This window comes from Leptonychotes weddellii, chromosome 15, assembly GCF_054177405.1.
Source record: "Leptonychotes weddellii isolate Sample4059 chromosome 15, ASM5417740v2, whole genome shotgun sequence".
NCBI lineage: Eukaryota > Metazoa > Chordata > Mammalia > Carnivora > Phocidae > Leptonychotes > Leptonychotes weddellii.
In genome coordinates this window covers 25,528,515-25,545,463 of record NC_138383.1, presented here as the reverse complement: position 1 = coordinate 25,545,463, position 16,949 = coordinate 25,528,515, and the positions used below count along the sequence as shown (strand labels likewise).

Genomic DNA, 16,949 nt, shown 5'->3' with positions numbered 1-16,949 from the left:
GCCAATGCTTGATCAGAATGCCACATTCATGTCCAGTGGATCGCTGGAGATGGCTGGTGTCTGGGCAAACAGGACGCCAACCGGGCTGTTCTTGTGTTCCTTTTCCAAGCAAGCTGTCTTTAACTTAGGCAGTTTCTTGGGCAAAGTCTAATGTTGGAAAACACATGGGTCATATTTTGATTCACAAAAAGGGAATTAACGTTGAAAAATAAATTCGACCAAGTTTTTTTTTTTTTTTTTTAAATAAGTTTCTCCATTCAGATTGCTGTCTATCATTATAAGGGCTTTATCATTTCTTTTCTTAAAAATGCTTTTTTGGGGCTTTAAGAAAATCATTTAAAGATAATTGTAGATTACACACAGTTGTAAGAAATAATACAGAGAGGTTCCCTGTATTCTTCAATAAGCCTCCTCCAATGGTTATAATTTGCAGACCATAATAGAATATCACAATCAGGAAACTTCATTGATGCAATCCACCAAACATAATCAGATTTTACCAGTTTTATAAGCACTTGGCAATAAAAAAGAAAAACCTATAGATACATGCAACAAGCTGGATGTGTCCCAAGGGAATTATGCTGAGTGAAAAAAGCCAATGCCCAAAAGTGACATACTGTACGATCACATTTACATAACATTCTTGAAATGACAAAATTATAGAGATAGAGAACAGATTACTGGTTGCAAGGCGTTAGCGGAGGGAGGACAGAAGGAGGTGGCTGTGGTTATAAAAGAGGAGCATGAGGGATGCTTGTAAAGAGGGTTTTTAACAGAAAACAAAGTTGACATTTTGAGGTCACAAGTGACCATCTGAAATGGAAACATAGGAATATTTTACTATAGTACCCTTTTAGAACAGAAAAGACTGACACATCAAGTAGATACAGTTTTCTTCTTTTCCTTTCTAAAGATGAGACAGCATCTTAGAATATCCACTAGGGCTATACTGAAATACTATAAAAAGTTCAGATCACCAAAAAAAAGAATAAAAAGGGTGTGGGAACTGATACCACTTCTGAACGTTAGAGGCTTTACTGTTTCTTTAATAAATGCACAAAGGAATACCATCTCTAAAAGTGTGAAAGCATGAATACCTCTTTAGTAATTGTATGGTATTGTTGTTCCCTTTAGAGATATATTTAATCTGTTGTTGGTTTCCTTTGTTGCTTCATCCATCAACCAAGACAGCTCGCATGCCAGCCGCACCGGCTGTGACTAAGTTCATGTTCAACCTCAACTGTCCACAGAGACTACTGGGCTGATTTCACCGTACGTTTCTGCCTCAGGGTTTCATGCTCTTGTCAAGCATTCAACCCAACCTTTGCACAGGTGAGGCCGACTGCAACTGGGCTTCTCTGAACCTAAAGAAGTTGCCAAATGAGCAATTTCCCACGGTTTCCTTAGGGCACAGGCTCGTTCAGACAAGCCGAATACTTTGGCTTTGGACTGTTCACCAGGTCGCTCCTGCCTTAGGTCATAAAACACTGCTGAAAGGAACCTGAGACAACGTCCGTGTGGGAGGACATCTTAGAAAGTTGTTGATCAAAGGAAGTTGTTAGAAGAACGGCCCATGCCTGTTAAAAGGTGTTAGAACTTGAAGAAAAAATAACGAGAAGTCTAATTTCATGGGAAATTGCGGCTCGCGATTTTCAACAGCAAGGTGGGGTTATTTTGTAAGGCATAAAAACTCATCAAAAAATACTGAGATTTTAAAGAACAATGCAGCCAATTCCTTACAGAACAGTTAAGTATTCTAGTCGCCAGCCCTGGTTGAAAAAAGCAAGGTACCTGATCCTTCCAGTGGGAAAGGATTTCTGCATAGTGTGTCCTTTCCTTTGGACTCATTTTTTCCGCCCTCTCCCTTCCTTTTCCCCCTCTCTCCCTCTCTTTCAATTCTTCACTGCTCTCTTTTTGGGCCACTACACTAAATAAAGGTAAATTAATTTCCATAATTTACAATAGCTAATGGGACTTCAAAAGGGGGAGATTCTTCTGTTTTTAGGATCAGGCCACTGTCTCACAATAATTCAATTAAAAGTTTGTAAGTGAGTGAACAAAGGATATCAAATTGTGTTCTCTTCTCCCTTTGGAAGCAACTGGTAACCATCGTAAAACAAACTGAAAATCAATCTAGTCGTGTTCTAATAATCAGGTTACCTATGTATTTAAAGGATTTATGTGGTGTAATTATTAGTACTGAGCTGACTTCATATTAAGACCTTCAAAAGGGGGCTCCTGGGTGGCTCAGTTGTTAGGTGCCTTCGGCTCGGGTCATGATCCCGGGGTCCTGGGATCGAGCCCCAGGTCGGGCTCCCTGCTCAGCGGGAAGCCTGCTTCTCCCTCTCCCGTTCCCCCTGCTTGTGTTCCCTCTCTCTCTGTGTCTCTGTCAAATAAATAAATAAAATCTTAAAAATAAATAAATAAATAAATAAATAAATAAATAATAAATAATAAATAAGGGAGCTATAACATCTTCCTCAGAGTTCAAAAAAAAAAAAAAAAAAAAAGACCTTCAAAAGGATACCAAAAAAAGGGAAGGAAACTTTGCCAAATTTCATACAACTCGTATTTCTGGTTTTTAAAAGTTTTTAAGAGGAGAGTTATATACATTCGCTTTTTGTAATTTCTAAAGACTCTTTTGCTAATTGTGAAAAGAGAAACTAATTCTTGAGAAGTTAGAATTTTAGCATTCTCAACAATGTATAGGAACTCTTTCATTAACAATTCATCTGTATCACTGAAATCTTCTTAAACGGAATAATATTCTATATACATAAGAGAAGCTGAATGGTATTCATGGTCAATATATTTAAATAATGAAGAGTTTCAGGGCTGATCTTGGGTAGTGTGTTTTTTATTGCAAGTGTGCATTTCTGAAATGAATACTTGTGGCAGTACATAGGCATGTGTTTGCATATACAAACACATACATATATTTTAAATTATTTTTGCTAAACTGGAAAATATACATTAAATAACATTATGAATACTGTGAATTCATTATAGCATGAATCATCACAGTCTTTCAATCACTAAATTATAAAGCCTTGACTGCTCTATTACTGTACATTCTAGCATTGTTAAGTCTGGTTGACTTTACCCTCGTGGCATCTTTGACACAGAACTTGTTGGTGTATTTCCATTGCTACTCCTAGGTGAAACCCTCCACGACTTATTATCTGGACGAGTGCTCCTCAAATTTTCAAATGCATACAAATCACAGGAGGACTTGTTAGATACGGATTCTGATTCAGTAGGTCTGCGGTAGCATGTGAGACTCTGCATTTCTAAGTTCCAGGTGTTACTGACAATGTTGGTCCTGGATCACATTTTGAGTAGCAAGAACGTGGAGTTCTAGATTTGCACTGTCCACTGTGGTAGCCACCAGCTATATGTGGCTACTGAGCACTTGAAATATAGCTAGTCAACTCTGTTTCACTTTAATCGCTGCATCATTTAAGATATTATTGTTGAACCGTAGTGTTCGATAGGCCTGTAAATCATTTGAGTAGTACACATAAACTGATCTGGTTACTATCAATGAATTAATTTAAAATTTTTAATGCAACAATGTAATAGTGTGCTTAGCTGAATATTTTATGCAACATGAGTTACAGTAATACTTAATGTAAATCATAATTTGTATTTAAATTGAAATGCTTATTTTTATTAGAATATAATTATTTTTTCTATTTAAAATAGCAGATATGGAAAAAATTTCATATTTAAAACGAAGATATATTTCTGGTGCAAAATAGAGAGAATTAACTAGTAATATAATCAGAACAATAGAGATTAGAAGAAAGTATGTTGCAAATTTCATCATAAATGCAATTGCAATCTATAAAGCTGTTTGTTGTGATGAAAATTTTTAAATATATAAAAAGTGAACAATATTAAGAGACATTTTTGCACCTACATGGTGAATCTGTTAAGAAGTTTTCTCTTTTTTTTTTTTTTTAAAGATTTTATTTATTTATTTGAGAGAGAGAGAGCGAGAGAGAGAACACAAGCAGGGGGAGTGGGAGAGGGAGAAACAGGCCTCCCGCCTAGCAGGGAGCCCGATGTGGGACTCGATCCCAGGACCCTGGGATCATGACCTGAGCTGAAGGCAGGTGCCCAACGACTGAGCCACCCAGGCGCCCCAAGAAGTTTTCTCTTAATAGTCAAACAAGAACCAACAAAATCAGTCACCTGAAATCAGAAGTAAATGTTGAGGGGCGCCTGGGTGGCTCAGACGGTTAAGCATCTGTCTTTGGCTCATGTCATGATCCCAGGGTCCTGGGATCAAGCCTGACATTGGGCTCCCTGAGGGAGCCTGCTTCTCCCTCTCCCTCTGCTTACTGTTTCCCCTGCTTGTACACTCTCTCTCTGTCAAAAATAAAAAAAATCTTAAAAAAAAAAAAGTAAATGTTGAACATTTGTAACTTTGGCCAGCTATAAAATGGCTTGGATTGTTGCACAAAAGAGTAAACCATTTTTAGATCAAGATGGTAATTTCATTTATGATAAAAGACTAGAAGAGATATTTTTACCAAAAATGGAAGATCTTCAATTAAGTCACAAAACAAATGCCTATAGAATACAAGAACTTTCTAACACTATCAATCATCCATTGATTCAAAATTTGGAAAACTACAAGTACCTTTCTTCAGGAGACACTACCCAATTCAAGCATCATGCATGTATTATCTTAAAGGACTTAACATATTTATGACAAAAAAAGTTGTCAATTTGCAGCCTAAAACATCAAGCTTGTGGTCTAGATATTTTTAACTTTAACACCTTTCAAAGAAGAGTTTCAGCTGCATAATGAATAAAATTGTTTATCATAATGGTTGGTGCTCCAGCTATGTTTGATCAAAAATTCAAATTTATTGACATTTTCAAACAAGAGACTGTTTTCTTTTTTCCTTCATTCCACTGTACAACACATGTGGAAAATATCTGTGCAAAGTTTCCTGAAGCTGAATGTGCAAAAAATGTCATGGATACAGTTGTTAATATTGTGCAGTATATATGTACAAATTCTAGGACTCTTCACTAAGTTTAGAAGACAATGGATTTAATGATCCTGTGTTCTTTGCCAATGCTCCTTGGCTGAGTTGTGGAAGAGTTTTACAAAGATTTACCACACTTCTAACTTCAAATCAAAATTTTCTTAAAATAGAAGGAATGCTTGGGGTGCCTGGGTGGCTCAGTCATTGGGCGTCTGCCTTCGGCTCAGGTCATGATCCCAGGGTCCTGGGATCGAGCCCTGCCTGGGGCTCCCTGCTCCGCAAGAAGCCTGCTTCTCCCTCTCCCACTCCCCCTGCTTGTGTTCCCTCTCTTGCTGTGTCCCTCTCTGTCAAGTAAATAAATAAAATCTTAAAAAAAAAAAACAGAAGGAATGCTTGCCTAATATTCAATAATCAAAGACAAAAAAATTATCACACTGCACATGAATGAGCTAAATTTAAAGCTCCAAGAAAAGGGAAACCTTATTTGTGAAGCTGAACAAGTGTAAGAATTTATACTGACATTAAAACTTTTAATAATATACATCAATAACAATGATTTTACACATTTTTCTACCATAAATCAATATGCAGGTTTTAATTATTGATAGCTATGTAAATTAGTTACAAAATCTAAGAAAAATTTGAAGTATGCTAAGTTGATACTGAAATTTAGAGTTTCTTTCAATGTATACTATACCCCTTTGTATTTGTTATTAATGGTATTAACAATTAGTGATATACTTAATTTGAAAAGATGTACTTTTGAAATGGTTTTGCTTGAAAGATGAAGTCTTCTAGAAAAACATGAAAGTTTTATCCTTGTGGATGCAAATATTAAAAAAAACAGATTTTGGTATTCAGTTAGTAGAAAATTTTTAAGTATGTTTGGAACATTTGGGTATATGAATCTATTTTTTTCAACAGCAAATCTTATTAAATCTAAACACAGACCCAGTATTTCCAATGAAAATTTAGTGTACAAAATAAGATATGCTCTAAGTGACTTCAAAGATACAGCATGAAAAAAGAATGTAAAAATATCTCCTTAATGAATTTTTAATATTATTGAATGTTCAACCATATTTTAGATATATTACACTAAATAAAATATATTTAAAATAATTTCACTTTTTTTTAAAATTTCACTTATTTCTTTTTACTGTTTTAAAAATGTAGCTACTAGAAAATTAACAATACATAGGAGGCTTTCATTATATCTCTATTGCATGGTGCTGGTCTACACTATTACAAAAGTCTCTTCTCTGATCTTCAGTTACTTCCCAACCTACTGTTAATATTCTTAAGTATTGATGTTCTTGGGGCGCCTGGGTGTTACCCTCTCTATAAAAAGTCTCATTTTCCTTGCAGCCAGAATTAGATTTTCCTCCTCTAAATCAAATGGTTAAAACAAATCATTCCCACATCTTTTTTCAGCACCTAATATTTCTTTTTCTATTATTTATAACAATGACCATGGTAGTTTATATTTGTTGCATGCTTAATATGAGCTGTACACATTTATACTATTTGTCTTAATACTTCTGACAGTTTTGTGAGGGATCCTATTATCAAACTCATTTTAGAAAACACAAAACTGAGGCTTGAAGAGATGAAGTAGCTTGCCCAAGGTCGAGAGCAAAGGAGGCAGGATCCAGATAAACCTGTGTGGTCTAACTCCAAAGCCCATTATCGCCTACATTACTCCTCATGCTGATTCACCATTCTTCATGTAAGATTCCTTTTCCTGTTTATTTTTTCATCAATGTCCTGCTCTTTCCTATGGAATATTAAGTTCTGATACAGATTTGTCTTAGATCATTTATTCCTGAAGGCCTGACTTTCCCTAATAGACACTAATCCATTCAGAGAAATAAATACGGGAGGGCCTCAAGTGGAAGAAATAGGTAGTGCAAGGGGGAAAAAAAAAAAGCAAAACTTAATTTTTCTTTAGATTCATTTTTTAATCAATCCTTAATGTAATTATTTTGTCAAACATGCTTGATATTCTAAAGCTTTTAAGCTCTAAGCATTTAGGAGAAAAGAAACTTTTAATTAAATGTAGAAAAAAATCCCACCCTCTAATTTGTTCTAAATGTAAAAATTTTTTCAGGATGCAAAGAAACAGTACAATGTAAAAAGGTCTAGCCACATAAACTGGTGCCGGTATCGAAGATACAGAATTAAAATAACTAAAAAGCTGGTGGCGCCTGGGTGGCTCAGTCGTTGGGTGTCTGCCTTCGGCTTGGGTCATGGTCCCAGGGTCCTGGGATCGGGCCCCGCATCGGGCGCCCTGCTCCGCGCGAGGCCTGCTTCTCCCTCTCCCTCTCCCCCTGCTTGTGTTCCCTCTCTCGCTGTGTCTCTGTGAAATAAATAAAATCTCTAAAAAAAAAAAAAAGGAAGAAGTAGGGGCGCCTGGGTGGCTCAGTCGTTAAGCATCTGCCTTTGGCTCGGGTCATGATCCCAGGATCCTGGGATCGAGCTCTGCGTTGGGCTCCCTGCTCAGAGGGAAGCCTGCTTCCCCCTCTCCCACTCCCCCTGCTTGTGTTCCCTCTCTCGCTGTGTCTCTGTGAAATAAATAAAATCTCTAAAAAAAAAAAAAAAGGAAGAAGTAGGGGCGCCTGGGTGGCTCAGTCGTTAAGCGTCTGCCTTCGGCTCGGGTCATGATCCCAGGGTCCTGGGATCGGGCCCCGCATTGGGCTCCCTGCTCCACAGGAGGCCTGCTTCTCTCTCTCCCACTCCCCCTGCTTGTGTTCTCTCTCTCGCTGTGTATCTCTCTCTGTCAAATAAATAAAATCTTTAAAAAAAAAAATAATAAAATGAAATAAAATAAACTAAAATAACTAAAAAACATACCAACCACAGTACAAAAATACCTAATGAGTCTGAAAATTGGCCAAAAAATAGAGGACTTTGAACACTTTTTATTTGGAAATAATTTCAAATGTACCCAAGAGTTGCAAGAATTAGGAATAGTACAAAGTACATCCTCATGCCCTCCACCCAGATTTACCTAGTTCACCAGATTCATCCTTTTGCTAACATGTTCATGAATGAGAAATAAAGTACTCTTGTAAGCTGTTGTTATTTAGAGGTTGCTATTGCTGAGATTCTGCATATTCTCAATCTCTCTCATATATAAACACACACACACATACATGCACACACATGTGTACAGATGTATATACATAAAACACATGCACACATATATACACGCATCAGTTTTTTAACCTTTTGAGGGTAAGTTACATACATCATGGCTCTTCACCCCTAAAAACTTCAGTATTTCCTAAGTATATTCTCACATAACCACAGTATAGTTGTCAAACTTAGGAAATTTAACACTGATTCTTTTACCTAACCTACCATCTGCATTCCAATTTTGTCAATTGACCCAATAATATCCCTTAGAACATTGTTCCCATTTCAGTGCAGGATCCGGTCTACTATGGTCAGGTGTTGTATTTACTTTCCCTGTTTAGGCTCTTTTAATCTGGGACCTTTTATTGCCTTTCTTCTTTTTTTAATGACATTGATATTTTTGGAGAATACAAACCTTCTTTCTCTCGTGCTCCTTCTCTGTATCTCTCTCTCTCACACACACCCCTTTAAAGAAAAATTAAGGGGCGCCTGGGTGGCTCAGTTGGTTAAGCATCTGCCTTCGGCTCAGGTCATGATCCCCGGGTCCTGGGACTGAGCCCCACATCAGGCTCCTGCTCAGCGGGGGGCCTGCTTCCCCCCTCCCTCTGCTGCGCCCCCTGCTTGCGCTCCGTCAAATAAATAAAAAAACTTAAAAAAAATAAAAATAAAAAAAATTAAACTATCTCTGATCTTGGGTTTGTCAAATGCTTCCTCATGGCTAGATTCAGGTTACACGTTCTCAGCCGGAATACTACGTAGGTGATGTGTCCTTTTCAAGGTTTCACATTTGGAGTCACATTCTCCATCTGTTCTTCATTGGTACTATCAATTTTTAGCACCAGTCAAGGTGTTGTCTTATTTCACCACTGTGTAATTATTATTTTCCCCTAGCAATTAATAAGCAGTTTGTAGAGAACTACTTTAAAATCATGTAAATACGTAAATACTCAGCTCTTCATCAAAATTTCCCCCTAGATTTAGCATCTGATGACTCCAGCCTGATTCAGTCTGTACTAACACAGATGCAAAATGTTGGTTTCCCAAATCTGGCAGCCTCTCTGCACACAACAGTCTATAATGAGCAAGAACTTTCCTTTCTCCCCATTAATTAACTCATTAATCTATTTACTAATGGTATGGACTTACGAATTACTATTTTTTCAATGGTCTGCAATTCATTACTGTATTTAATTATTTTGGTACTCAAGATTCTTCCAGATTTGACCAGCAGGAGCCCTTTTCAAGCTTGTTCCTTGTGACAAGACCCCGTCATTTTGAGCACTTCCTTATTTTCTGGCAAAATGAGATGTTCCAAGTTTGTCTTGTATTTACCCTCCCCCAATGCTTAAATTAGTCATTTCTTCAAGGAAACTGGGTTCCTTTAGTAGTGAATGATATCTGGGCACTTAAGATATGCTATGTGTTCACTGCTATTAGGTTGTCTGCTTCTTGGCTCTTACAGCTGACAGAGCCAGGAAATGAATATATATATGCATATATGCAAACATACATATAGATACATGCACATATACATTCATATGCACATACACTTATATATTTTAGAAGTGATCCCTTTGCAATACCTCCAAATTGCAGTCCAACCTACAGGATTCTTTTGTGACTTCCTTCATTCTGTTTTGTATTATTTATGCTTCTTCATTGAGATTTTGGCTCTCAGTGACAATCAACACATTTGCTAAAACCTATGCTACATCTAAAATGGGTTTCAGAATTGCTTTGCCCATGGGCACCTGGGTGGCTCAGTCGGTTAAGCGTCTGCCTTCACCTCAGGTCATGATCCCGGAGTCCCAGGATCGAGTCCTGCACTGGACTCCCTGCTCAGGGGAGAGTCTGCTTCTCCCTCTGACACCCCTCTTGTGCTCTCACTCTCTCAAATAAATAAATAAAATCTCTCTAAAAAAAAAGAAAAAAGAATTGCTTTGCCTGTACCACTAAGACAACAACAAAAAATACTAAAAAATTTTCAGGATTTGTTTGCACTTCTTTTCCAACTCAACCCAACCTGTCAAAGTCTGAACACAAATACTGTATTCATAAATTACTTGAAATAGTTTTCTCTTGTGTTTCTTTAGCATGGATATGGTATTCATTTGAAGTACAAATGGATTCATTTGTTTTGGTCTGTGTGTAGCTTTAAGTTCATTTTCTCTTATCTTTATTGCTTTTTCTATGTTTTCTAAATGTGTTGAATATTAACATGTACCCCAAAGTAAAAATTATATAAAAAGTTATTCTCAGACAGGTGTCAGTCCCTCCTACATCTTATCCACCATGTGTCCACCCACATTGTAGATAACCAGTTTCATCACTGTGTAGTTTATCCTTCCTTTGGTGTCTTTTGTAAAAGATAAACAGATCTATAACTGCTCTTGTTTATTAAATACGGCATACTATTTATACTCTTTTGAACTTGGCTTTTTTTACTTGGTAGTATCTCCTGGAAATCACTCCGTATTACTCAAGAGAGATTAAGGTAGTTTTCAATATTTTCTAATTATAAATAATATTGTAATACTGTGCATATGTATTTTCATATTATTAGAGGTATATCTCCAGGGTAAATTCCTAGATGTGAGATTGTCAGGTAGAAGGGTAAATGATATGTAGATTTGTTAAAACTACCAGTTCTTCTTCATAAGGGTACCATTTTGCATTCCCAATGAGAATGACTGTTTTGAAACACCCTCACCAAGAGACTACTGTCAAGCTTTTGAGTTTTTGCTAATGTGATGGGTGAGAAATGGTATTGGTCTGATTTTTCTTAAAAAAACAAAACAATCAGGGGCGCCTGGGTGGCTCAGTTGGTTAAGCGACTGCCTTCGGCTCAGGTCATGATCCTGGAGTCCCGGGATCGAGTCCCGCATCGGGCTCCCTGCTGTCAGAAGGGAGTCTGCTTCTCCCTCTGACCCTCCCCCCTCTCATGTACTCGCTCTCTCTCATTCTCTCTCTCTCAAATAAATAAATAAAATCTTTTAAAAAAAAAAAAAACAACAAAACAATCAGACAAACCCTGTTGAGGTAGAATTTATCTGTAGTAAATTTCAATATAATAAAATTTACTAATTTTAGGTTACAGTTTAATAACTTTGCTTAACCCAAGGTCATAAAAGTTTTTTCTAGAATTTATTTTAGTTCCTATGTTTAGACCTACAATCCCATTCACAGTTCGTTTTTGAGTATGAAATGAGGTAGGGGTTGAGATTCACTTTTTTCCTCAAATATTTCCTTATTTTACCCCCATGTATTGTAACAAGCATCTTTCCCCCAGGGAATTGTCTGTGAACCTTTTAGAATATCAAGTGACTCTAAGTGTGGTCCATTTCCACAAGTGTCAGACTATGTTAGCTCCAGGCTTACAGCCAGGAGGAGCAGTCTGTCTGATTATGTTCATTCTCCAATCCCTTTGGGAGTTGCCTACCGTATAACGTCCAGGTTTTAAAGTTGTTTTCTGTTGGAAGATGTCTTCTGCCAGTGTTTCCCTCTATCATTACTAGAAGATGGAAGTCCTATCTTAGTGTAGATTTAACTGGTATTTCTCTTATTATGAGAAGCTTGATCCCAGGACCCTGGGACCATGACCTGAGCTGAAGACAGACGCTTAACAACTGAGCCACCCAGGCGCCCCTCACTGAGTTAGTTTTATCACTGAGTGTCTACGGTTTTCTGGATTACTATTATGTCATCTGCAAGCAGATGGTTTTATTTATTTTTTCTAACTCATATGCCCCTACTTGTTGTTCTAGTCTAATTGCATTTTCTTTTTTTGTGTGCTGTTTTTATCAGGTTTAGGCATTAATGTGACACTAGCTTCAAAAAAAAAAGAATTTGGAAATTTTCTTTCATTTTTTTTTATCCTTCAGAGGACACTTAATGTAGTTTTGGGATTGCTAAAGGTTTCGTTAAATTTCTCTGTGAAACATCTGGCCTGGTCCTCTTCTAGAGGGTAGTTTCTTAATAACTTTATTTCTTTTATGGAAAATGGTCTGTTAAGCTTTCCATCTCTACTGAGGTCAGTTTTGGTAAAATATATTTTCCTAAGACAACCTTTTAATAGATGAGATAGTTTTAATAATAACCCATTCATGTTAATTGAGATAACTATTATGTTTGGTCTCAATTTGGTCATATTTTGTTGAAATTACTGTGTGCATATATTATATTTATATGTGTTTATTTTGTGTATTTCCTTTGCTTTTTAAAAAATTTCTTTTGGTATTTAGGAAGATTTGTCTTTTCATTCTATAGGTTACCTTTGTATTATTACTTTTTTATAGTGCCTGAAATCTCCTCTATTTTTACCTAATCTTTTACTATTTGACATCAGTTTTAAATGATACCTTTACTTATACAACAAAGTTGTTATATTCTATTTTCCTCCTTTTTCCCCCCTCCTTTGTCCTCTGATTTTTTAAAAATAAACTGCACCTTTTGATTTTTTTTTTTTTTTTGGTCAGACATGTACTGTTAATGTGTTGCTCTTTTACCTGCAAACTCACTCTCATTTTGGTCTCAGCTATAAAATAACATCTGTGAAATGCTCAGTCTCTGGGAAAATCTGGACAAAGTTATCCAGTTATTTTTTGGCTGGATGAAACTCATCCTCTCCTAGATTCTTCAGGAATACTACGTATTTGCAATATTCCCTGAATACTGGCACATTCCAAATTTTTTCCAGGGCCTTGATATCTGAAAGTCAGCTTGACTGTACACAATTTGGTTTACACTTTCTTTCCTTTAGTTTCTTGAAAATGTTACTTTACTATGGCCTTATTTTGTTGTGTTGAGAAGGCTGATCCTGGTCAAATTCTACTATCTTTGTAAGTTGTCTCATCTTTTCACTTAGAGGCACTGTGCATTTTCCCCTCTATCTCTAAAGCCTAATAAGTTTACTGGGTATGTCCTAAAGTTGATCTTTCTAGTTCAGATTTCTTCTAGTACCCACTAATAGATTCAGGTCTTCTTTTATTTCTGTAAAGTTTTTATGGATTATAGTTCTAAATATTAGTGTTGTTCAGTTGTTTTATTTCTTCAAGAAACTCTTTAATTTCCTTATTTCATTATCATTTTCCTGGTTATGGTTTTTGTTTTTTTTTTTTTTCAATGCCTTTTCATTTGTATAATTTCTTGGACAATATACAAACTTAGTTTTCATTTCTGGTATGTTTTTGTCTTTTTCTTCTAATTCCTTCCTAAGTTTTACCAACTCTCATTTTATTTCTTCCTGCTTTTTTAAAATATCATTTCTATTCTAGTTTTTTAAAATTTCTGATTTGAAGTGTTTTTTCTTAGTGCCAAATGCTTTGTTTGAGGATATTTAATTGAATTTGGAGTGTTGTGTTAGTTTTCTTCAGCTTTGTGGTTGAATTGTTTTGGAGAGTTTTCATCAGAAGGAAAGCTTTAATTCATATTGTCCGATTTTTCAGTTATTTTGTAATAAGGGGGACAGATTTAATTTTTTTTCCTATTCCATTTTTTTTTCCCCCCAGCACAGAAAGAGTTCTTAGTTCAATAGCACCCTCTTCTGTGCAGTTTCTTTATGGATCATGTTGTTGAAGGTCATGGTGGGGGTAGACAGAAAGGATTGGTATGTCTTGTTTCTCTTTCATTTCTGCAAGATCTTTAATTTTCCCCTCTTATTTCCTTATTGCCTCATCTCCAAGGGATACCACCCTGTTTCTGTTCATTTGGTTATTCCCCAGAAGCAATGATTTTCCAAGGCTGCCACTTCTGGTTGCACACTTTCTCAAGTCCTGAGAACCACCCAATACTGATCTGTGCTTAGATTCTGGCATTCATTGTTGCAATTTCTTTCTGGAGGTGATTGTGTTTGTACTTCATCTAACTGCTTTGTTTTTTCCTGTTCTTTTTCAGAGTCACTTAAGGCTTACCACTTCTGTTCTTTGTATCCCAAGTTTCAGTGGCAGGAAGGCTGCAGGACTTTGTTGAAATTGTTTTACTCTGTTTATATGTACTTTGAAGGATGTGGCACTTTATGTCACAGTCATATTGAAGGTATGAGTCCTGTATGATTTCATTTGCTCTCTTTGTTGACTTTATGTTTTCTGGGGAGATAATGTTCAGGAAATTAAAAATCAGATGATTGCCACTGATATCTAGCTATGTTCTTTTTATCTTTCTACCCTTATCAATATTTTGTTTATTTGTATATTTATTTTATGATAATGCCATTGTATTTGCTTTGTTGCAAGGTACCTAAAATTCTGTAAGGGATGATGTAGAGTAAAAATAAGTTTTTACTTTTTAGTATTAAAAAATAAAAGTAAAAAATGCTCTGACTTGGAGGGTTTTTTTCTTGTTTTGTATTTTCTTTAATAAAGTAAGGTATGAGTAACAGAAGAAAAGAAAAAGGGATAAGAAAAGAAAAAGGAAAAATAATAGAGAAAGAAAAAAGAATAGAAAAGCAATGAGATTGATCATTTACTTCCGATAACCATGGTTATCTGGTTTTGAAAGCAATTTCTTTGAGCAATAGTAGCAGGACTTCAGCACAGATACAGCATCTGAAAGTGACTGATTTTAAGACTTATGCTATTTTATACTATATTATTCTCATCTGTAAGGTCCGGGACATTATATAGCATATGTTTCCCACATTAACACAAAGCACATATATATAATACATGCACTTACTTGTTTCACATTCTGGAGTTCTTCTGTCAACTGTTTCTTTTGTCTTTCTGATTCAAATAACTTTTCCTATATTTAAAAACCACTGAATTAATAATACATTATGAAGTATCAATGAGTATCATTTTTAGGGCTTTATTTCAACATTTATAAATTCTCCAAACATCCAATTGTGACAATCTGAAAATGCAGTTCTTAGTCACTTTTCTGGCTTTACACATACCATTTAAAAGTAATTAGTTATTTACAGTACAATTGTGACATAAATGCATTTTCTGTTACTTTAATTAGCCATTTTGTACAATCTCAAAATCTGAGCTCCAAAATAATTCAATTAGGATGAAAATGTGTAAATACTAACTAAATTTTGGGCAATAGCAATCATCACCATAGAGCTTCCAAATTGAAGAGCATTATTATTACAACCTAGAAGTAAAGGTTTCTTACCACATAAAGAGGACATATGAAACTGGATTGACTATTGTTTTTCTAATTTATCTTGTGCTTGGAATATTATCCATACAAATGAAGATATGACTAGTGTAACCAAAATATAATAGTTACTAAGGTAGAATAAATAATGTTATGCATGCAAATAAAATATTATTATCTTTGAAATTAAAATTAATTTAAGCACACACCCTAAAACATCCAGCTTTTTAAAAAGATATCATAAATAAATCCACATTTTATTGATCAAATCAGAAATACTAAGAGTAATTTAAGGACCATTTTACTATAAACTTGAGCAGAGGAATTGCTTGAAGATTAAATTGAGTGGTAAATATTCATGGCAACACTGCAATGTTTATAAGAAGCATTCTGTTTCCTGGTATTTTTCAGCACATTCTTATCAAAGATATGAAATGAAGGTATATGAAGATGAATTTAATACAGCAATCTAATGAATCTGCCACAGACCAGGAGCCAAGAAACTGCTGGCTCTCATGCTCTAGCAAGTCACCTTCACTCTGTGTCCTAGTTTTTTTGCATCTGTAAATGGAAAATACATCTATTTTCATTCAGCTTTGCAAAGCAGTAGCAATCTGAACTTTGCCTTTAAAGGCTTTAAGTTAAATAAAGCCCATAGCACTTTTAAAAAATCATTCTTGTCAAATAAAAATTAGCCACTGGCATCAAATGATCTTGTTTTCATTTTTATTTGTGCCTCAAATCAGACATGAATAGAGATGTCACAAGTGATGAGAGAATACCTACATGCTCTATGAACTTCATTGAACAACCTCTGTTATCTGTGTGTGTGTAAGACGAGTAGAAATACTGAAGGTACACATATTACCTCGGAGAAGTATTTATGGCTGTGTACACTCTTTTACATGGCCAATCAAGTGGTTCTCAGCCAACAGATAGGTTTCCGGGTAAAGGAAATTATAAAATATAGAATATGCTGTATCTGGGATTTCAGGTCCTGTCACATTAGGACATGTTTAGTTACATGTCATAGACTTTAAAGGTGAACTCTGATTTATTGAAGAGCTCCTTAGGGGAGCCCTGTTTAAATGTTACATAAATGCAATTTTAAGTTAAAATAATAATAATTAGTACTGATATTTAAAGGAAAACTGAAAAATATCACTAAATTTAACAATGATACACATTAAGAAAATGAAAAGATCTGAGAGCTTCCGAAAGTTGTTTTTGTTTTTGAGAGAGAGAGAGAGGGAGAGACAGAGAGTCTTAAGCAGGCTCCATACCTAGCACAGATCCTGACACAGGACTTGATCTCACAACCCCAAGATCATGACCTGAGCCAAAATCAAGAGTCCAATGCTTAACCAACTGAGCCACCCAGGCATCTCTGAAAGTTCTGATGAACCATAAGATTTAATGGCTTAAACTGTGGAAAGAGCCAAGATGTCCATCGACAGATGAATGGATAAAGATGTGGTATATATATATATACATATATATATATATACATACACACACACAATGGAATATTATGCAGCCATCAAAAGGAATGAAATCTTGCCATTTGCAACGACATGGATGGAACTGGAGGGTATTATGCTGAGCGAAATAAGTCAATCAGAGAAAGACATGTATCACATGACCTCACTGATATGAGGAATTCTTAATCTCAGGAAACAAACTGAGGGTTGCTGGAGTGGTGGGGGG

At 35.7% G+C, this 16,949-nt stretch overlaps 1 protein-coding gene across 1 annotated transcript in view; it reads right to left on the bottom strand.

The window, feature by feature from the left end:
* Nucleotides 1–16,949, bottom strand: part of STXBP4 (syntaxin binding protein 4) — a 165,353-nt gene that overhangs the window by 88,930 nt on the left and 59,474 nt on the right. The window contains exon 12 of the mRNA XM_081805248.1: nucleotides 14,814–14,879. Coding sequence (XP_081661374.1) covers nucleotides 14,814–14,879 — 66 coding nt within the window. The remainder of the gene's footprint in view (nucleotides 1–14,813; nucleotides 14,880–16,949) is intronic.